This window comes from Bos mutus, chromosome 4 (assembly GCF_027580195.1).
Source record: "Bos mutus isolate GX-2022 chromosome 4, NWIPB_WYAK_1.1, whole genome shotgun sequence".
NCBI lineage: Eukaryota > Metazoa > Chordata > Mammalia > Artiodactyla > Bovidae > Bos > Bos mutus.
Window position 1 is genome coordinate 99,393,345 of NC_091620.1, and position 23,210 is coordinate 99,416,554.

General features: G+C 36.3%; 1 protein-coding gene across 9 annotated transcripts in view; it reads right to left on the reverse strand.

The window, feature by feature from the left end:
* PHF14 (PHD finger protein 14) overlaps window positions 1–23,210 on the reverse strand; it is a 199,913-nt gene that overhangs the window by 102,782 nt on the left and 73,921 nt on the right. For all 9 annotated transcript variants that reach the window (XM_070369782.1, XM_070369783.1, XM_070369785.1 and 6 more), the window contains exons 15-16: window positions 1,652–1,702; window positions 1,412–1,533 (exon numbers count right to left, since the gene is read on the reverse strand). In XM_070369782.1, the coding sequence (XP_070225883.1) occupies window positions 1,412–1,533; window positions 1,652–1,702 (173 nt within the window). The remainder of the gene's footprint in view (window positions 1–1,411; window positions 1,534–1,651; window positions 1,703–23,210) is intronic.

Here is a 23,210-nt window from a genome sequence, read left to right on the forward strand (position 1 = left end):
CAGCTCTCTTAACTATTGCTTCAAAATGATCATGCCCCACAATGCCACTCTCAATTCTAGACTGAATTTTTGTTCATTATGTAAGAGTGCTTTTATGTTTTTTCTTTTATTTATTTGTTGTTTTATGCATTCCAGTATGTTATGCTTATGCTTGGGATTTCTTTTTTTATATAAAACAGAAGATCATGTTGTGATGAGAATTACTCATGGGTCTCTTCTGATACTAGAACTAATTTACCCCAAACTTAAATAAGCTTAATCTCCAGGAAAGCTCTCATGATATTCTACATAAACTATTTAAAAAAACAGTTGTTTAATATTACAGACTTTTTCAAGTTTGCTGAAGCACTCTGTATTTCTTCACTGGAATTTATACTTTTTCTTTTTCTACCTCAATGACGGCATAAAGTCGTGAAATTTAAAACCACATGCCTCTAATTTAAGAAATTAAAACAAGCAAATTATACTTCTAATGACAAACAAATGACATCATTTTGGAAGCAAATATTTAAAATCTTATAAAGGTATTAATACACATTAATAATTTTTGAATCATTTAATTTCTATGCCATGAGTTAGTCAGGGGTTTATCAAAAGACAATTTTTGAAGGAAACCAGAAAGTGTTCCCATAACATACTAAAAAATTCTTTGTGTCACTGTCCTTTGAAAGAGGATACCTCTTTTTAGATAAGGTCTCCTTTTTCTCACCCACCCACTGCTTCATCTCACTGAAAGCTTTGCGCATTTCATCATCTCAGCAAGAGAGGCAGCAAATGGCTAAAATTAGCAGTCTCTGGACCCTCAGGAATAGCCACTATGCCATATCACCTGAGATTCCTGATTAGAATCATGTCTGATTTAAAAAAAAAAAAAGTAACAAAACAAAACAAAGAAACAAGAAAACAAAACAGAAAACAAAAAATGTCTAACTAGGCCATCTTTTCACCTTTCTTTATTTCATAAGAGAGAAGCATTTAACACATTTTTTTTGAAAAATGATAAAGTACTAACAAAGCTCGTGTCAACATTACTGCTAAAAAACTTATCAACTTTTATATGCTAACAAAACTCAGTAATTTTATTGCTTTATGAGATAAAACATAATAACCTTAGCGCAAAGAGTTTAGATCAAATTATTTTTGTGGCCTCTATCTATAGGACACAGTCAACTTCTCATGTCAAGGGAAAATTAATTCTCTTGTTCAAAATCCAGATTATCACTCTTAACTAAATCTAAATCCAGAGAATAACCATGTGTAGCACATTGGATGAAATTTGTTTCTGAAGTACTTTTTTCACTCAAGATTTTAAGAAAGGTCCTATACTGTGATTTTCCCCCCCATTTTATCTGCGATGAGAAAATGATTAGGATGGAACCTTAATCCCCTAAAGTCTCAGCATCCAGCTTACCTGACAAGATTTTCATTGTCTCCAGTTCCCTTGCAAGTTGCACATTCAGTTCGTAAATCTTCAGCCTTGGGCTTCTTTTGTAACACAGACTGCCTCTGTCTTCTCTCTCTAGGAACTCTTTCCTGTCATACAAGGAAGAAACAAAATATAAAATCAGGATACAAGGAAAACAGAAATAATTTTAAGCAAGGAAGTTTCTCAAAGTTTAGACTATGCAAAATATGCTTAACTTATTCCAACCTCATGTTTTTCTTCCTCAGGAATGAAGCTTCGTTTTCGTCCTCTGGTTCTCTAAAAAAAGAAAGAAAGAAAGAAAGAAAAATCCACAAAAATATCCAATATTTAATTAACAGTAAAAATAAATTTTTACTGCTTAGGTTAAGCACTTGGAAAGTTAGCAGCATTTCTAATTAATGCCGTACTGCTCTATTACACTTTGTTACAATTTATATAAGAAAATAAAAACATGACAAATTAAGTACAGCCTATAGTAACAGTGCTTTACTTTTAAATAACAGATATCTGATAAGAAAAATAAGCTACAAAATTAGCTTGAAGATTTATGAACACCATAGATGTCATACTATGATGATTTATGAAGAACATTTAAACTTTCATAACTTATCAAGTATGACTGCTAGAGCTAACCCTGGACTTACAATACATCTATTGCATGCCTCTGTGTGTGTGTGTGTGTGCGTGTGTGCTGCACAAACACGTCAGAGTAACAAGAATCAACTTTTAACAGCTATGCAACAAGGGAGGCAAAGGGTTCAGATGTCTCCCAATCCTGGTTAAAATAAAATGAACTAAAACATGGTACAGGTGGCTTGAGCTTATTTACTTAAAACTCTTGAAACTTATATCCTGTATTTCAGAACACATTTACCATGTGAAAGACAACATTTGTATGTTTTAAAGTAATACAAGTACAACAGTATTTGCAGTCCATATGTTAAAAATCTCGACCCATGTAGCACAGACTCTGGAGATCTATAATTCTCACGTGAAGATCACTGTTCTTAAGAGAGAATGAAGAGAAAGGAGGCACCACTTTCAAAACTTGCTTCGTCTGACTACTGAGATCAAGGAACATTATTCTCAAGTTACAGTAGGGACCAAACAATTCTAAATTACTGTCATTTCAATTTGCCACAGTACTAAGTCACTTGTTATTTAGAACCCACATCCTGTTTAATCTGCTTCTCGAGGAGAAGGGGGCAACAGAGGATGAAATGGTTGAATGGTATCATCAACTCAATGGGTATAAGTTTGAGCAAACTCAGGGACACAGTAAATGACAGGGAAGCCTGGCCAGCTGCAGTCCATGGGGTCACAAAGTCATCAGACACACCTGAGCAACTGAACAACAACAGATGACCAAGAGTTAAATAATCAGTCATTCAAAATAAGCAAATTTAAAGACAACATATTCATTTACACTTACACTCTCAATCAGTCTATTTTGATTATATTATAGAAGAAATTAGGAAGAAAAAGGAAACTGTACCCAGGGAAGGGTTTCAAATGCAATCCACACTGGACATGACTGAGTGACTGAGCACACATACATCTATTTTTAATTCCAAAGAATTAGTACTATGCCTTGCTTCTCAAAATACGAATCATGGTTCATAAGCACTGGCATCCACTGGGAGTTAGAAATGAAGAATCTCATGCCCACAACAACATACTGAATTAGAACTTGTCTTTTCACAAGATCCTCAAGTAAGTCATATACACATTAAAGTTTGAAAACAGCCTTTAATACTGACAACACTTACCCAAGTCCTAATTAAAACCTTATGGCTAGCTCTTTGTATAGTCATCTTTCCCCTCTATGACATTCCTTCCTTTTATGCTTCAAATTCTGCCCCCCTACACAATTTTTTCCAAAACTGGTAAGGACCATGTCATATTCATCTTTTCAGACCCAATTAAACTTAATATAATGCATATTATATAGAAATTCAATAAATTTGTTTAAATAAAATAAGTATTTGGATTGAAACTACAAATGAATATACCAGATAATACAAATGATAACACTGACAAAAAGGGTAAGTTATTGTTCCTTCTCTAATAATCTATTTTCAATTTGCAAAAATTATGCATAGAGCCATTTCAATAAGGTGATCAAAATTAATAACCACTATTAAAGGAAAAATATTCAAATTACTTATTTTAGTTCTGCTGCTACTGCTAAGTCGCTTCAGTCGTGTCTGACTCTGTACGACCCCATAGACGGCAGCCCACCAGGCTCGGCCGTCCCTGGGATTCCCCAGGCAAAAACACTGGAGTGGGTTGCCATTTCCTTCTCCAATGCATGAAAGTGAAAAGTGAAAGTGAAGTCGCTCAATCGTGTCTGACTCTTCACGACCCCATGGACTGCAGCCTACCAGGCTCCTCCGTCCATGGGATTTTCCAGGAAAGAGTACTGAAGTGGGTTGCCATTGCCTTCTCTGAACATCTAAAGAATGTTCAAACGGCCTTCACACATCTCTATATTTCTCTTCATTCAACCCATCTTTTGTTGAGTCATCTAGTTTTTGAATCATCTACTCACTGAATTAATTTTTAAAGTATATATGTCAATGCTCCAAGTTCATATTCTCAGTTCTTTTAAAAATATATAATTTTTACCATTTCTGATTAATACTTCAAATTTTCAAACATCTGGTTTGATTCCATCAATTGGAAGCTTTACATACCCATGGAAGAGCTAATCTTTAGGTAGGTTGGTAAGGAGTCCAGGGCCCTCAAGGAGGAAGGGGTCCAGAGCCCTCAAAGAGAAAGGGGTCCAGGGCTCTCAAGGAGGAGAAAAGGACAAAGGTTTTTTTCCTACATAGCTTTGTCTTAGTCAATATAACAATCTATCTTGCTGAAGGCCAAGTTTCTCCTTAACAAGAACATCCTGACTAATCTTGTTATCTTAAGACATATATTGTGGGAGTGGGTCTGTTAAGACCTTTCTAGTGTTAGTTCTAATCTTGTTAATTTAAGATGTATGTTGTGGGAGCAGGTCTAGTAAAAGTATATAAGGCCTTGATAAGACTAGTGAGTTTCTGGCACTATCCTTCCCCCTTCTGATGTCTATGTCAGAAACTTTCTCTCACTTTTTATACTTTAATAAAACTCTGCTACACAAAAGCTATTGAGTGATCAAGCCTGGTCCCTGGTCCTGAAGCTAAATCTTCTTTGGAGATAACAAGTCTGACCTCATTCACTGTAAGCTATCACCCATACTGCAATTACCATCATAAAGTATAAATAATGTCACACTGATCCTATCTCATAACTACAGTTACGTATCTCTACGTTTATAAATTGTTTTATATTTTATGAAAGCAGTATTTTTAAATGACTAAACATTTGTAATTATCTAAGTGATTTTAACTTAAGTGCACATATTACAAGAAGGTAATCATTTACGTATTCCTGCAGTAATTTTAAATAACTAAATACAAGAAACCAACATAAACAATTTCTAGCCAGAAAAACAAGGTTGTTACTAGCAACATGAAATTATAGCATCTTAGAGTTTTGAGAAAACAGGTCACGGAAGTAACTTGATCAGCTGTGATCACACAGCTGATAACTGACCGAAGGTGAACTTCAAACCCAGGTCTCACAACTCTCAATTCAGTGATTTTTCTTGCATGATAAATCCAAGATTAATAATTTAATTCCACATAGAGTTGAGTAAAACTATCAAAAGAAAGCAAATGTCTTATTCTCCCTTGATAGTTAAATAAACTGTAACACTCTTATGTCTAAATGAAAAGTTCTTACATTTTGAAAAAAGTGAATGAGACAAAGGAGACAAGTCTACCCAAAGGAGTGGAGACCTCAATACCTCAAGCTGACTCTATATTCTACTCAATTTGGTACCCTATACATACAATGACTAACATGATCCATTACCAAAGTGATTTATAGCAAGCTTCTTTAGCAAATATGATATAAACTAGCATTTCCAAAAATTAAGAATAAGAGGATTTAATCCAAACAGAATGCATCACAATATCAAGTCCCTAAACCAAGAAAATACTGAGAGTAGTGGGTTTTTGCCCCCTAGTTTTAATGAAGTGTCAGCAACTGTTGCAATTCACACCAGTCTACAAACAAAACAGACAAAATATGTTAAACATGGTATCTCTAGTGAATCAAAAACATAAGGGGAGTTAAAAAGAAGGAGAAATGACAGGAAAAGAAAAAAGGTTGCCTCATCCAACAAGTTTCAATAATCAAAGATCTTGCCCCATCTTAGATGTACATAAGTATTCATAACCAGGTGGTCATTTCATGGTATACATTGAGCCTGACACTACTTTAGAAACAAGATAAAGCAGAAGGGAGAACATAGTGCACGGAAAAAGGAAAAAAAAATATTTAAGAAGGTGCTTTAGAACTTAGAACAAATATATTATCTAGACATTCCAAATGATTCAAACTTTATTTCCAAATTGAGGTTCCTTTTCAATTATTACACTCTTAAAAGTAAATGGAAGTCTGAAAATCATTCCACATCTTAACACATTCCTATTTTTTTCTTTGTTATTTTTTTAAGAACTTTACTTGCTCAGGGAAAACTGACAATCTGAGCTGCTTAGATCACCTGGCTCTACCTGTCTTTGACACATTTACTTGAAAACAGGAGGTGATAAAAACACCCACAAAGAGTGGCATAATATTAGAGACAATGTATCTAAGTTAGGAAAGAATAAAACACTTGTAACTATAGGCATCATTTTAAAAGCACATCATCTGAAATAAATAAATATTTCAATAACTTCACTTGTTTAGACCAATAAACTTAACAAATTTTAATTCTGGGTTATTTTAATTTATAATTAAGTCAGATGTATGATTATTTTCCCAAGGTTAGAATGATTCATTTCACAAATGAACTAAATTTAAAACTAAAAGACAGTGTCTCAACATCTTTGATATCATTAAGATGGATTTCACATAGTCATTTGCACACTGATTTCTCTAAGTCTGACACACCTTTTTGATGACAAATGACAATAAAGAAGCCACAAGTGTTTAGACAAAACGAAGAATGCCTTCCTATGTAATTTATATATAAAAAGATAAAATGCTATTTATTAACAAAATTCAAAATTCAATGTTAATTAGGACAATTAAACCTTGAAAACCTCTGTCAGGCTAAAATAGCTTCAGATTTATGCTGAGGAATAAATGTCAGGGCTGTCTTGCAGCTGTTCAAAATGCTTCAATGAAATATATATACAGCATATATTTTTTTTTCCTTAAAAATAAGTATTTGTTTTCCAATTAAAAAATACATTAAAAACAATCATATATTAAAACTCATAAAATATTCAAAAGAAAAACGTTATATACATAAACAATGTGTGAACAAAGCACCATCTGTTTCTGTTGGCTACAGGCATACAACAGATGGAATGGTGATCACCAAAAATGAGTGTTTTCCCTTCTTGTCAACTGACTACAGTTTATTTTTACCTAATTTATATTAACTGGATTTGGAAAACAGGTGAAAAATAATAAGAATATCATGACCTGTTTCACTTAACACTATAAATTAAAATAACCACAAGCCTAAAAAGGTAAAATAAAAGCTACATTTTACATGACAAATGTTTCTGTAACACCCTTCTCATAGGTAATGGCAGATTCAAAATAAGGAAAATCCTGAAGCTCTGCCTAGACCTTGTTCTCTTTATTTCATACACCTGGAAATAAACAAAAATGATGCCTTTCCAAAAGGCAAAAGCACAGAAGCAGCCCGTGGCTTCTGAATAAGATTAGCTGACTGAAGGACACCCACCGTGGCTCTCTTCCAAGTGAGTCAAGGTGAGTTAAGCATGGTTTAGTTCGCCAAAAAATTTTTTGCCTAGGTTTCTTCTAAGGATCTATGATAGACACACAGGTTATTATTATCTCTTTAGTACTTCAGAGGTCCCCTTGGGTCTGATAATAAACTCAAAAATAACTCTGATATCTAAAGCCCCCCATACAAAATCCTGTCTTCCCAGAACTATATTAATTAATCAAAATGAAAAACATCTATTTCTGCTTTATTGACTATGCCAAAGCCTTTGACTATGTGGATCACAATAAACTGTGGAAAATTCTGAAAGAGATGGGAATACCAGACCACCTGATCTGCCTCTTTAGAAATCTGTATGCAGGTCAGGAAGCAACGGTTAGAACTGGACATGGAACAACAGACTGGTTCCAAATAGGAAAAGGAGTACGTCAAGGCTGTATATTGTCACCCTGTTTATTTAACTTATATGCAGAGTACATCATGAGAAAAACTGGACTGGAAGAAACACAAGCTGGAATCAAGATTGCCGGGAGAAATATCAATAACCTCAGATATGCAGATGACACCACCCTTATGGCAGAAAGTGAAGAGGAACTCAAAAGCCTCTTGATGAAAGTGAAAGTGGAGAGTGAAAAAGTTGGCTTAAAGCTCAACATTCACAAAACGAAGATCGTGGCATCTGGTCCCATCACTTCATGGGAAATAGATGGGGAAACAGTGGGAAAAACAGTGGGAAAAAATAAACAGACTTTATTTTTGGGGGCTCCAAAATCACTGCAGATGGTGATGCAGCCATGAAATAAAAAGACGCTTACTCCTTGGAAGGAAAGTTATGACCAACCTAGATAGCATAGTAAAAAGCAGAGACATTACTTTGCCAACAAAGGTTCATCTAGTCAAGGCTATGGTTTTTCCTGTGGTCATGTATGGATGTGAGATTTGGACTGTGAAGAAGGCTGAGCGCTGAAGAATTGATGCTTTTGAACTGTGGTGTTGGAGAAGACTCTTGAGAGTCCCTTGGACTGCAAGGAGATCCAACCAGTCCATTCTGAAAGAGATCAGCCCTGGGATTTCTTTGGAAGGAATGATGCTAAAGCTGAAACTCCAGTACTTTGGCCACCTCATGCGAAGAGTTGACTCATTGGAAAAGACTCTGATGCTGGGAGGGACTGGGGGCAAGAGGAGAAGGGGACGCCAGAGGATGAGATGGCTGGATGGCATCACTGACTCGATGGACGTGAGTCTGAGTGAACTCCGGGAGTTGGTGATGGACAGGGAGGCCTAGAGTGCTGCGATTCATGGGATCGCAAAGAGACACGACTGAGCGACTGATCTGATCTGATCTGATTAGCATAAAGATAACAAATAAATTAAGACCTGGGCAATGAATGCCTAGTTGCCTTTAGTCATTTCAATAGGGCTGAATCCAACGCTTCTATTATTTCTACTAAACTAGCATCTAAAAATTGTATGTATGAAAAACACATTCCAGATTTTAAAAGTTTCTCTGTTAAATAGACTATACCACAGATGTAAAACATATGTGTATGTGTAAAACTATTTTAAAATCAAACGAAAGCAAACTCTCAGATATTTGATTATCTTTCAAATGAAGCTCACCACTTAGACTACTGATTTGTGAAGTAAAATGGAAAACAGATTAATAACGTGTTTAAGTCTATTTCTAGAATAATGATCTATAAGAAAAGGTGAATTCTGAAAAAAATATGGCTTCAGTCAAAGCTGCTAAAAAGTACTTTGACATTTTACTGCATTTATCTTTCCAAAAAAGGAGATACATAAAACAATATAAAAATGTATGAGACAGAAAAAAAGATCTGACAACTTCAAAGAGAGTAGAAGATGATACATTGTGTATAAGAGTATGGAAAGATAGTCCCTACAAGTCCCTTTGGCACTTGTATAAAAGATGAAAAGTCACTAGATGACACAGAGTGTAAAGAAAACGAAAAGAAAATATGAAAGCTTTCAAGTTACATTAAAGCTATTAGAAAATATGCCAAAAAGTACAAACATCAATTTTAAAGTAACTTCAAAAGGAACACGGGTAAGCTAATTTATATTTTCTTCAAAAGTAATTTCCTTGCCTAAAAGCAAGTGAAAAGTTTCTACATTAAAAAAAAAAATGCAGAGAAAATGTCTAAATAACAAGATACTTAAAGGGAAGGCTGTCTTTCGAGTAATTCTATAGTTTCACCAATGAAATATGATTAATACATACAAGCAGAAACAAACTAATTTCCTTCTTAACCATAAAAGGCTAGGGAAAAGACTCTTTCAAAGTATACTAAGCTTCTGATACATAGCAACAGTGGAAAAGAACTCATTGGTGAAATATCCACCAAGTACCTACCGTAGTAGGTAACCAGCACATAGTGGTGAACGGGACAGCCTCTGTCCATTTGGGTTCAGAACAAATAATTAAATGTATAATTATTTATAAATTTGGAAAGGGCAACTAAGGTGAAGCATAAAAATAAAGTCACATACTGCACAAAACTTTAATCAAAACTAGTGTTCTAAAATTCAAAGTATGCCTATGTATCAGTCATAATTTATACTCTTAATAATGATCAAAGTTGATGTAAAACTACATTCACCTTAAAGATGGGTATGGAGAAAATGCCTAACAAAACTGGAAAACACAATTCTCAAAGGAACACACTTACATGTGACACTGGTGACCCTCAGGAAGGAATGGAAAAAGAAAGAGTTCAGATGGGCGAGAAGATAAAAGAATCAAGGACAGTAGCAAACACATTACTAAAATAACAAAGGAGGTAGGAAAGATACTGGAATTGTAATGAAAGCATGATACCTAGATATCCAGGCTGCTAAGTAACTGTGAGGATAAAGACGGCAATTGGATTTGAAATGTAGAAAAGAAACCCCACAACATACTGAGGGCACATGAATCTACTTTTAATCATGATTATTTCACACACATGAATCTTAAAATTAAAATCAAATATTATCTCATATAATCTCTACTCAATGCAGAAAAGCCATAATTATTCCAGATAACAAGGCAGAATGTTCCATATAAGACAGTTCTAATTATCAGTTCCAGTTTTACTCTCCAAACATCCTAGCATTCAGGTAATAGAAGTTTAAATATTTAAAGATAAATGAACAGGTCTTTACTATGTTAAGAGTCTCTGTTCATTCATCTGTTAAGCTAATAAACATACCAAAAAAATAATCATAAAGTAACAAGGGCAGCAAAATCAAGTAACTATGTGAATATTCTTTCAATTAATTACTCCTCAGAGTACTTTTCCAGAACTTCATCATACTATCACATTAGGTTTTACTTTCTTAGATCATAAGAGCTAAAATTGAGGGATGATGGCAATAATGACACAGATTAATAATTACAACAGATCTATAATCTGTCACTTTTCCTTTGTTTAAGAGTCCAACTACAACATCATTTTTGCACTATGTAATACAGGACAGATAACAGAAAGGTAGAAGGGGCTGCATCATTTCTTTTTGTTTTAAAATATCAACAGTGTCATTGGCCAACAAAGAAATGTGTATCAAAACCACAATGATATACCCTAAGTGTTCCTGGGCTAAAATCAAGGTGTTGGCAGGCTGCATTCCTTTCTGGAGGTTCTAGGAAGAGAATCACTTTGCTTGCTTTTCCATCTCCTAGAGACTGCCAGCATTCCTTGGATCCCTTCCTCCACCTACAAAGGGCTCATATCTCTGACTCATAATCCATAGTCACATCTCCCTCTTACTTTCAGTTCAGTTGTGTCCAACTCTTTACTACCCCATGGACTGCAGCACACCAGGCTTCCCTGTCCAGCACCAACTCCCGGAGCTTGCTCAAACTCACATCCATCAAGTTGGTGATGACTTCCAACCATCTCATCCTCTCTTGTCCCCTTCTCCTCCTGTCTTCAATCTTTCCTAGTAGCAGGGTCTTTTCCAATGAGTCAGTTCTTTGCATCAGGTGGCCAAAGTATTGGAGTTTCAGCTTCAGCATCAGTCCTTCCAATGAATATTCAGGATTTCCTTTAGGATTGACTGGTTTAATCTCCTTGCAGTCCAAGGGACTCAAGACTATCCTCCAACACCACAGTTCAAAAGCATCAATTCTTCAGCGCTCAGCTTTCTTTATAGTCCATCTCTCATATTCATACATGATTACTGGAAAAACCATAGATTTGACTAGATGGACCTTTGTTGGCAAAGTAATGTCTCTGCTTTTTAATATGCTGTCTAGGTTGGTCGTAACTTTTCTTCCAAGGAGCAAGCGTCTTTTAATTTCATGGCTACAGTCACCATCCACAGTGATTGTGGAGCCCAGGAAAATAAAAGTCTCTCACTGTTTTCATTGTTTTCCCATCTATTTGCCATGAAATGATGGGACCAGATGCCATGATCTCCCACAAGAGAATGACCAAGACTTACCTGTAAGTGTCCAGGATTCTCTGGTGGAGGCATGGGTCGGTGGTCTGCTGCAGGGATGGGGGAACTGAGTGCAGCAGCGTGTGCATGGGACCTTCTGAAGGAGGTCACCTTTATCTTCATTACCTCCACCATAGTTTGGTCTCAGGTCAAACAACAGGAAGGGAACATGGCCCCCGCCTGCCCATCAGAACAAGACCCAGTTTCCCCCTCAGTTAGTCTCTCCCATCAGGAACCTTCCATAAGCCGCTTATCCTTCTCTATCGAGGGAAGACAGAATGAAAACCACATTCACAGAAAACTAACCAATCTGATCACATGGACCACAGCCTTGTCTAACTCAATGAAACTATGAGCCATGCCACGTAGGGCCACCCAAGACGGACGGGTCATGGTGAAGAGTTCTGACAAAACGTGGTCCACTGGAGGAGGGAATGGCAACCACTTCAATACTCTTGGCTTGAGAACTTCATGAACAGTATGAAAAGGAAAAAGAAAGGACGCTGCAAGATGAACTCCCCAGGTCAGTAGGTGCCCAATATGCTATAGGAGAACAGTAGAGAAATAACTGCAGAAAGAATGAAGGGACAGAGCCAAACCAAAACCAACACCCAGTTGTGGATGTGACTGACGATGGAAGTAAAGTCCAATGCTGTAAAGAGCAATATTGCACAGGAACCTGGACTGTTAGGTCCACGAATTAAGGCAAATTAGAAGTGATCAAACAGGAGATGGCAAGAGTGAACGTCGACATTTTAGGAATCAGTGAACTAAAATGGACTGCATTAGGTGAATTTAACTCAGATGACCATTATGACTACTACTATTACGGCAAGAGCCCCTTAGAAGAAATGGAGTAGCCATCATAGTCAACAAAAAATTGAGCCCATATAATACTGTTTAATCTTCCCATCTCATGATCCATAACTTTAATCGTATCTGCAAAGCCCCTTTTGCCAAGGTAACACATAAAAATGCTCTGGGGATGGACATCTTTGTGGGGATAGGGGTAGTATTCCACCTACAACATTGTGGAAATCAAATGTACACACTTACTGAGCTTACGAAAGCTATCATTCTACAGGTGGAAATGGGGCATTTAACAGTGATAACGCTTGAAAAATAAAATCCCTAACTATATTACAATCACATAAACTCACATACGATTATTCTCAATGGTGAAAAACTAAAGCATTTCCTCTAAGATCAGGAACAAAACAAGGATGCTCCCTCTCAACATTCTTACTCATCAAAGTTTTGGAAGTCCTAGCTAAGGGAATCAGAGAAGAAATAAAAGGAATCCAGATCAGAAATGAAGAAGTAAAACTCTATTTGTAGACAACATTATATTATACATAGAAAACCCAAAAGATACAATCAGGAAATTGCTAGAGCTAATCAATGAACTTTAAGTAAAGTCACAGGATATAAAATCAATATACAGAAATCACTTGCTTTCCTACATACTAACAATGAAAAATCTGAAAGTGAGGAAACCAGAAGGGAAAGAGACACGTGTACCCCAATGTTCATCGCAGCACTGTTTATAATAGCCAGGACATGGAAGCAACCTAGATGTCCATCAGCAGATGAATGGATAAGAAAGCTGTGGTACATATACACAATGGAGTATTACTCAGCCATTAAAAAGAATACATTTGAATCAGTTCTAATGAGGTGGATGAAACTGGAGCTTATTATACAGAGTGAAGTAAGCCAGAAGGAAAAACACCAATACAGTATACTAACGCATATATATGGAATATAGAAAGATGGTAACAATAACCCTGTGTACGAGACAGCAAAAGAGACACTGACGTATAGAACAGTCTTATGGACTCTGTGGGAGAGGGAGAGGGTGGGAAGATTTGGGAGAATAGCATTGAAACATGTAAAATATCATGTATGAAACAAGATGCCAGTCCAGGTTCGATGCACGATACTGGATGCTTGGGGCTAATGCACTGGGACGACCCAGAGGGATGGTATGGGGAGGGAGGAGGAAGGAGGGTTCAGGATGGGGAACACATGTATACCTGTGGCGGATTCATTTTGATATTTGGCAAAACTAATACAATTATGTAAAGTTTAAAAATAAAATAAAATTAAAAAAAAAAGAAATTAATGAATCAGTCCCATTTATCACTGCAACAAAAAGAATAAAATGCCAAGGAATAAACCTACCTAAGAGACAAAAGAGCTTATATACAGAAACTGTAAGACACTAACGAAGGAAATCAAAGATGACATAAACAGATGGAGAGATAGTCCATGTTCCTGGGTTGGACGAATCAATACTGTGAAAATGACTATACTACCAAATGCAATCTTTGGATTCAATGCAATCCCTATCAAATAACCAATGGCACTTTTCACAATTAGAACAAAATATTTCACAATTCATATGGAAACACATAAGACCCCGAATAGCCAAAGCAATTTTGAGAAAGAAGAATGTTGCTGGAGGAATCAGCCTTACTGACTTCAAACTATACGACAAAACTAAAGTCATCAAGACAGTATGGTACTGGCACAAAAACAGAACTATAGACCAATGGAATGAGATAGAAGTCCAGAGATAAACCCATGCACCTATGGGCACCTTATCTTTGACAAAGGAAGTAAGAATATACAATGGAGAAAAGATAATCTCTTCAATCAGTGGTGCTGTGAAAACCAGACAGCTACACTTAAAACAATGCAATTAGAACACTTCCTAATACCATACACAAAGATAAACTCAAAATGGATTAAAGATCTAAATGAAAGATCAGAAAGTATATAACACTTAGAGGAAAACACAGGCAGAACACTCTATGACATAAATCACAGCAAGATCCCCTATGACCCACCTCCTAGAGTAATGGAAATAAAAACAAACAAGTGGGACCTCATTAAACTTTTAAGCTTTTGCACAGCAAACTACAAACAAGATGAAAAGACAACTCCCAGAATGGGAGAAAATAACAGCAAATGAAACAACTGAGAAAAGATTAATTTCCAAAATATAAAAGCCGCTCATGCAACTCAATACCAGAAAAACAAACAACCCAATCAAAAAGTGGGCAGAAGATCTAAATTGACATTTCTCCAAAGAAACTACAGATGGCTAATAAACACATGAAAAGATGCTCAACATCACTCATTATTAGACAAACTACAGTAAGATATCATCTCACACCAATCACAATGGCCATCATAAAAAAATCTACAAACAATAAATGCTGGAGAGGGTGTAGAGAAAAGGGAACCCTCTTGCACTGTTGGTGGGAACATAAATTGATACAGTCACTATTAAAGACAGTATGGAGATTCCTTAAAAAACTAGGAATAAACTACCGTATCACCCAACAGTCACACTACTGATCAGATCAGATCAGATCAGATCAGTTGCTCAGTCGTGTCCGACTCTTTGCGACCCCACAAATCACAGCACACCAGGCCTCCCTGTCCATCACCAACTCCCGGAGTTCACTCAGACTCACGTCCATCGAGTCAGTGATGCCATCCAGCCATCTCATCCTCTGTCGTCCCCTTCTCCTCCTGCCCCCAATCCCTCCCAGCATCAGAGTCTTTTCCAATGAGTCAACTCTTCGCATGAGGTGGCCAAAGTACTGGAGTTTCAGCTTCAGCATCATTCCTTCCAAAGAAATCCCAGGGCTGATCTCCTTCAGAATGGACTGGTTGGATCTCCTTGCAGTCCAAGGAACTCTCAAGAGTCTTCTCCAACACCACAGTTCAAAAGCATCAATTCTTCGGTGCTCAGCCTTCTTCACAGTCCAACTCTCACATCCATACATGACCACAGGAAAAACCATAGCCTTGACTAGATGGACCTTTGTTGGCAAAGTAATGTCTCTGCTTTTGAATATGCTATCTAGGTTGGTCATAACTTTCCTTCCAAGGAGTAAGCGTCTTTTAATTTCATGGCTGCAGTCACCATCTGTAGTGATTTTGGAGCCCAGAAAAATAAAGTCTGACACTGTTTCCACTGTTTCCCCATCTATTTCCCATGAAGTGGTGGGACCAGATGCCATGATCTCCATTTTCTGAACGTTGAGCTTTAAGCCAACTTTTTCACTCTCCTCTTTCACTTTCATCAAGAGGCTTTTGAGTTCCTCTTCACTTTCTGCCATAAGGGTGGTGTCATCTGCATATCTGAGGTTATTGATATTTCTCCCGGCAATCTTGATTCCAGCTTGTGTTTCTTCCAGTCCAGCGTTTCTCATGATGTACTCTGCATATAAGTTAAATAAACAGGGTGACAATATACAGCCTTGACGTACTCCTTTTCCTATTTGGAACCAGTCTGTTGTTCCATGGCCAGTTCTAACTGTTGCTTCCTGACCTGCATACAAATTTCTCAAGAGGCAGGTCAAGTGGTCTGGTATTCCCATCTCTTTCAGATTTTTCCACAGTTTCTTGTGATCCACACAGTCAAAGGCTTTGGCATAGTCAATAAAGCAGAAATAGATGTTTTTCTGGAACTCTCTTGCTTTTTCCATGATCCAGCAGATGTTGGCAATTTCATCGCTGGTTCCTCTGCCTTTTCTAAAACCAGCTTGAACATAAGGAAGTTCACAGTTCACATATTGCTGAAGCCTGGCTTGGAGAATTTTGAGCATTACTTTACTAGCATGTGAGATGAGTGCAATTGTGTGGTAGTTTGAGCATTCTTTGGCATTGCCTTTCTTTGGGATTGGAATGAAAACTGACCTTTTCCAGTCCTGTGGCTACTGCTGAGTTTTCCAAATTTGCTGGCATATTGAGTGCAGCACTTTCACAGCATCATCTTTCAGGATTTGGAATGGCTCAACTGGAATTCCATCACCTCCACTAGCTTTGTTCATAGTTGCAAGAGGGCATCAGAGGGCAAACACACTGAGACCATACTCACACTACTGAGGAAACCATAATTTAAAAAGACACCTTTACCCCAGTGTTCACTGCAGCACCATTCACAATAGCTAGGACATAGAAGCAACCTAGATGTCCATCAACAGATGAATGGATAAAGAAGCTGTGGTGAATACATACAATGGAATAGTACTCAGCCATAGAAAGGAACACATTTGAGTCAGTTCCAGTAAGGTGGATGAACCTAGAGCCTATTATACAGAGTGAAGTAAGTCAGAAAGAGAAAAACAAATATCAAATATTAATGCATATATATGGAATCTAGAAAGATGGTACCAACGAACCCATTTGCAGGGCAGCAATGGAGATGCAGACACAGAGAACAGACTTGTGGACACAGGGCAGGTAAGAGAGAGTGGGACAAATGGAGAGTGTAGCACGGAAACATATACACTATCATATGTAAAATAGATGCCCGTGGGAATTTGCTGTATGACTCAGGGAACTCAAACCAGGGTTCTATGATAACCTAAAGGGGGGAGATGGGGTCAGAGGCAGGAGGGAAATTCAAGAGACAGGGGACATACATATAATAATGGCTGATTCACTTTGATGTATGGCAGAAACCAACACCACATTGTAAAGCAATTATCCTTCAATTAAAAATAAATGCATTTTTTTTAAATATTAAGAAATAAAATGCTACTTTGGATGAAACTTCAGTAACATGAAGATATAGGATTTCATTTCCTTTCTATGCAGTTAAGAGACTACCCCTCTCCCATAGGACACAGGAGGTATATTCTCTGGAGAAAAAGAACCAGAGAGACTCTGTACAAGGGGTTTTCAGGCACAGAGAAGGAAGCAATGAGGTAACAAACAGAAACCAGGAAGCATTAATGCATTCTACTTTCTAAACCATGAGAGCCTTAGCCCCTTTCTCCTCACCTGTCCAGGATCCTGACAGTCAAAATTATACCTATCATTTAGGAGAAGAGAGACTACTTCTACTGAATTAATGTGGAAAAAACCTATAGATACTGACATTTAGGGAGTTTCCAAAGAAAAAGCTCTGTGATCATAAAATCAACCTTTGGGGGAAACACTGGGCTAACCAGCCCTGCTGCTGCTGCTGCTGCTAAGTCGCTTCAGTCATATCCGACTCTGTGCGACCCCATGGACTGCAGCCCACCAGGCTCCCCTGTCCCTGGGATTCTCCAGGCAAGAACACTGGAATGGGTTGTCATTTCCTTCTCCAGTGCATGAAAGTGAAAAGTGAAAGTGAAGTTCCTCAGTCATGTCCGACTTAGTGACCCCATGGCCTGCAGCCTACCAGGCTCCTCTGTCCATGGGATTTTCCAGGCAAGAGTACTGGAGTGGGGTGGCATTGCCTTCTCTGAACCAGCCCTGTAGGAACTTAATTACCTTTTTTAAAACAAAATATGAGTGGATGACTCCAAAGATTCCTAGGCATCTGAAAGCTTCAACGTGAAAAAGATGAACATGAATAGAAATAAGGAAACCAAATGCAGAATACAGAAAAAATAAATAAAAATTATAATATTCATAAGGATGTAAAAGAAGTTTTTGTAATCATGAAATAAGAATACTTGCTGTTTTTTAAGGAAATTTGCTATTAAAAGAAACAATGAAAGTACACGGTCATCTTAAATGAGAAAGAGAAAATCTTAAGAGTTTCAAGAGAAGGAAAAAAAGAAATGCAGAAAGCAATACTGGGAGCCAGGAGCCAGTCAAGTAATACTTAAAAAAATATGTGGTATTTTATACACAGCCAAATAAGTAATGAAATTATAAAACTTATTTTTTAGACATATAAGATCTCAAAAAACTTATCTCTTATTAATCTTTACTTGATAAGTCATTGAAAGAGTTGCCCCAACAAGATAAGGGACTAAGTGAAAAAAAAAAAAGAAACTGAAATGCAAGCAACAGGAAATACCATCTTTCAAAGGTTAAAAGGAATTCCCAGGATGATGATGAAACAGAGTTCAAGGGTAACATTAAAAAAAAAAAAATTCACATTAGAACTGGAGGAGAGAGGTCTCAGAGAAAATATTTAAGAAATTATACGACATATGTGACTATATGTAAGACAGTGTATCAGAAATATTTTATAAGGTAGCTGAAGGTTGTGAGCAGACAGTCTTAGATTTAGAGATAAATTACAAATACAAGAAAGGCAAATAGCTTATTTTTAAACTATTCATTCCTTTCTTTAAAAATAAACTGAATAAGAATTCTCAAAATTTAATTAGTGACATAATCTGACTGTATTCTTTCCTTCGGCACCCACCTCACTCTTGCCTACCCAGCCTTAGACCAGTAATAGGGCAAAAAGTGTGTCAATGTTTACAAGTTCATAAAGTGTTTAGAGAGTTATTCTGTTGTTCTTCATATTTTATCTCTGGAAAGTTACTATCATGAAGAAGTCAATATAAACCTGGCTAAGTAAAATAATCAAATGTTACCTTGGAAACGAAACAAAAGGAGAACTTAAAAATTTCTTTTAAATAAAATCATGAAAATAAGTTATCCTACACATCTGCTGACCCACTTTCTTGGAATCATTCACACAATTTTTTCAGAAGGAGACAATGATTATAACAAAGGTATAATCCAGAAAGGGAAAAGATAAAGGTTACCAACAAATGTGATCTTTAAAAATAAAACAAAACTAAAAACTCTAAAATATAATTACAAAATATTACCAAAATTTCCAGATTATTTGAATGTCAATGTGTATATTTTAACCCTCCTAGACAGTCTTAGGGATAGAAAATAAATACAATTCCGAAATTTAGAAAGAGACCTTTGGTTCTAGAAAAGATTGCAGATCATCTACTTTATAAATGAGGATACTGAATGCAAACAAGATAAGTAAATTACTTATTCAAGGTCACACAAAGGGTTACTGGCAGAGTATGGACTAAAATTCTAATCTACCATGTGCTAGTCCAGGAACTTTCCACCACGTACCATGCTATCTTATAGGTTTTGAGGCTATCTAAAACACTCAAGAATTTGATTTTCTACCATTTATCTTTTAAAGGGAATAATGCTACAAAGAAATTGTCCTAGAGAGGAAAATACCATTACAGTTACAATGGTTCATTATTTTCTCAAGCATAATTAGAAGTCATATCTATATATAAGATATTTTCAACTAAATAAATATAAGAAAGTTATTTAAGTTCAAAAAAAAAAAACACCTCTTCAATCAATACACTAATGATCAAAATTTCCTTAACACAGGAATAATTTAAAGAGAAATGAGCTATCCTAAAAAAATGTTCACATCTATTTATATGAAAAAATTAAATAACTGAAATATTAAGAGGCTTTTTGCTGAAGGTGCTTTAACTCATTAATCATCAATAATTTTAATTGATAAGTAAATCTGTACTAACATTAGCTATTAAGATTTGATCCAATTAACTTATTTAAAATTTTACAGTTACTAATGCAAGGAGCTGTTGCCAGCCATCAAGATGCTCATAAAAACATGTAAGAAAGATAAGACACAGGTGTTAAATGATAACTGTATGTGGTTCAAAATTTATACACTAAATTTTATGCTAAAGTATCCAAAGCTTTTACACGTGTTCAGCTTGCTGTTACTTTAAAAATTTCAACTTCTTTAATACCAAGGTTTTCAGCAGTGGAAAGTAAGGACTTTCTCAGGAGAATATTTTCCTACTATTGACAGCAATAATAGTCAAGTTGTCGTCTTTGTTGCTTATCTCAATCTTCTGTCTTTCCTCTTCCATTTCAGTTAGCATGTTATCTGCTAGTGTAATTTAATGTCCCCCTCATATGGACACTTTACCTTCTAATTTATAAAATATTACATTATTTGAGAGTCAACTTTCTATCAATAAACTTCTTTGAGGACACAGACCATGTCTTCATTTTAGTGTTCTACTCAACATCTATTGCCCAGTGCCTTACCTCATTAGTTGCTCAATGGATATATGTTGAAAAATTAATCTGATCATGGTTCAAGAGTAGGACAAGGAGTCACAAAGACCACAAAACATGGAAAGACTGAGATATCCATGTAGCCAATTTTTACTGCTTAATATAAAGAACTATTCAACTCAGGAATAAATACGACCAAAGCACTCACGTAAAAGGTAATTCCCTACAATTTTGACAACTGTGAAGAAAACGTAACTTCAATTCATGTTCTTATATACTGCAAACAAAAGTTCATCTTTACTGCACTCTGAAAGCTTACCTAAGAGGACAAAATTAATTAAAGATCAAACCACTGAGGCTGAGAATTGTGTTGTATGCATTACAAGTCACTATCTACCTTCTACATGATGTGAGATAAAGCTGAAAATAAGCAAAATCAAAGAAGATAAAATAACTACAGAATTACTGGGATCTCTAAAGGTGTGAGAAAGCACTTAAGTGTTAAAACTAGAATATTATTAAATCGTAAAACAGTCTGTCTGATCAGTTCAGTTCAGTCACTCAGTAGTGTCTGACTCTTTGCCACCCCATGAACCGCGCAACACGCCAGGCCTCCCTGTCCATCACCAACTCCCAGAGCTGACCCAAACTCATGTCCATTGAGTCGGTGATGCCATCCAACCATCTCATCCTCTGTCATCCCCTTCTCCTCCTGCCCTCAATCTTTCCCAGCATCAAGGTCTTTTCAAATGAGTCAGCTTTTCGCATTAGGTGGCCAAAGTACTGGAATTTCAGCTTCAACATCAGTCCTTCCAATGAACACCCAGGACTGATCTCCTTTAGGATGGACTGGTTGGATCTTCTTGCAGTCCAAAGGACTGAAAGTAAATGTATCACTTATCAGTAAAACAGCAACCCACAAGGTCAACAGTATTACAAGTTGTTCTGGCTCAATGACAGAGACACAAACTTGAAAGGTGGAAGAAAGAAAAAGAAACTATTTGAAATTAGTAAAAAAAAAAAGTACTATAATAAAAAGTCATAGTTGAAAGATATTACATTGTCTTATGTAATGTAAGAATCAAAGGGAAAACAATATATGAAGTATGGTCATTTTACATTTAAAGGTGGAAAGAAAAGGGAGTAAGGAGTGGGGTGGGGGAAGGAGTCTGGAAGTGTTACTTTCTATGGCATGTACCACATGCGAAGTATCACTACATTAAGCTGCAGTAGGTTATTATGCTAGATCGTCTGTGGTCAATTTGGCAGACACACCACCAACACTACCACCTCCTTGTTTATGCAGTCTAAGGCTGAAACCACACTTCCCACAATATCCTGGTCTGTACAGTTTCATGACAGCACCTCATATTTGAAGCAGATAAGTAAAGTGAAGGCCAGTTTTCCTCAAGAAGTAACAGGGCTCAGGTGCTTGGTTTTTTCAGATGCAGCAGCCCTGCAGACCTTTACATCAGCTCCCACTTCACAGTCCTGACAGGTTTTGCAGACCTTCCCACAAATACTAACTTTTCTACCCACTTACTACCAGTGGTGTTCAGGCTGAGGTCTTCACCAAAGTTCTCTGATCTAATGTCAGCTCCTACCCTCTGCTCAGTGCTTCAGGATGATTTCACTGACAGTCTTTGATGTTCAGCAGAGCTCCTTCAATCTATGGTGATCTTTTCTTGACATTTAGGCCCTCAACTGTGGTATAAGGCCAAAATTCTTTATAGAATGCCTTCCATTCTCCGGACCAAATCCTTAGTTACTAAGCTGCTGGAACCATGAAGGTCCTGTGATTCTAGCCCAGCAAAGTCCAGGAAAGGATCTTGTCTAGAAAGGCAGCCTAATAAAGTAATTAAAGGGCTCAGGACCTAGTAGTTAAATCTGATTCTTGGTTCTACCACTTTGAAGCTGTATGTTCTTAGGTAACTTAAATTCTTTGCCTCGGTTTCTCCTTTGGCAGTGATATTAGCAATGGCAATGATATTAGTAACTAATTCATAGAATAGCTATGACAAATGAATAAATATTAAATACATACTAAAGAATAGTAAAGTTTATTAAAATATGCTTTTCAACCCTCTTCCTTCTTTAAACTTACTCCTCCTATTTGTACCCAGTAATAATAGAGAATAATGGTTACTAAGACACTGAAATACTGGAGATGGGATATTTATGAGCCAATGGAAGAAGTGTTACAAAGTCTTATCTCTGGAGCAGGAAACCATATGTGAAGAATTTTATAAAATCAGATCATTCCTGTTTTATTTATTAATACTTGAATTATATGCTATGTGTCTTGAACCATCTCCATACTACTTTTCTGTATGACTCATTCATCATTTTTTTTCTTGTTCTCTGACAGATACACCTATAGAAATGTCAAATAATCAAAGTTCAAAATATATACTCTTCTAATAAAGATAGATTCAAGGCATGTGAATTAGGTTGGAGAAAGAGAATGCTGGGAAAAGAGTTATAACAGACTTTGGATTTTTAAACTTCTTACAACAAAAAAAAGTATTCATATTACATTTATAGTTAAAACTCAATTAAAAAATTATTCTTTCAGAATGATGAATTTCAGAAACACTGATAATTTAGCAATTAAATATGCGATAACATTAAAATACAAAACAGAATCTCCATGTTTTATAGGAAGGATATTTTCTGAAAGTATACTATCTCCATTCTTATACAAATACCTCTTTTAACCCATTAAAAAAAAAAAAACAC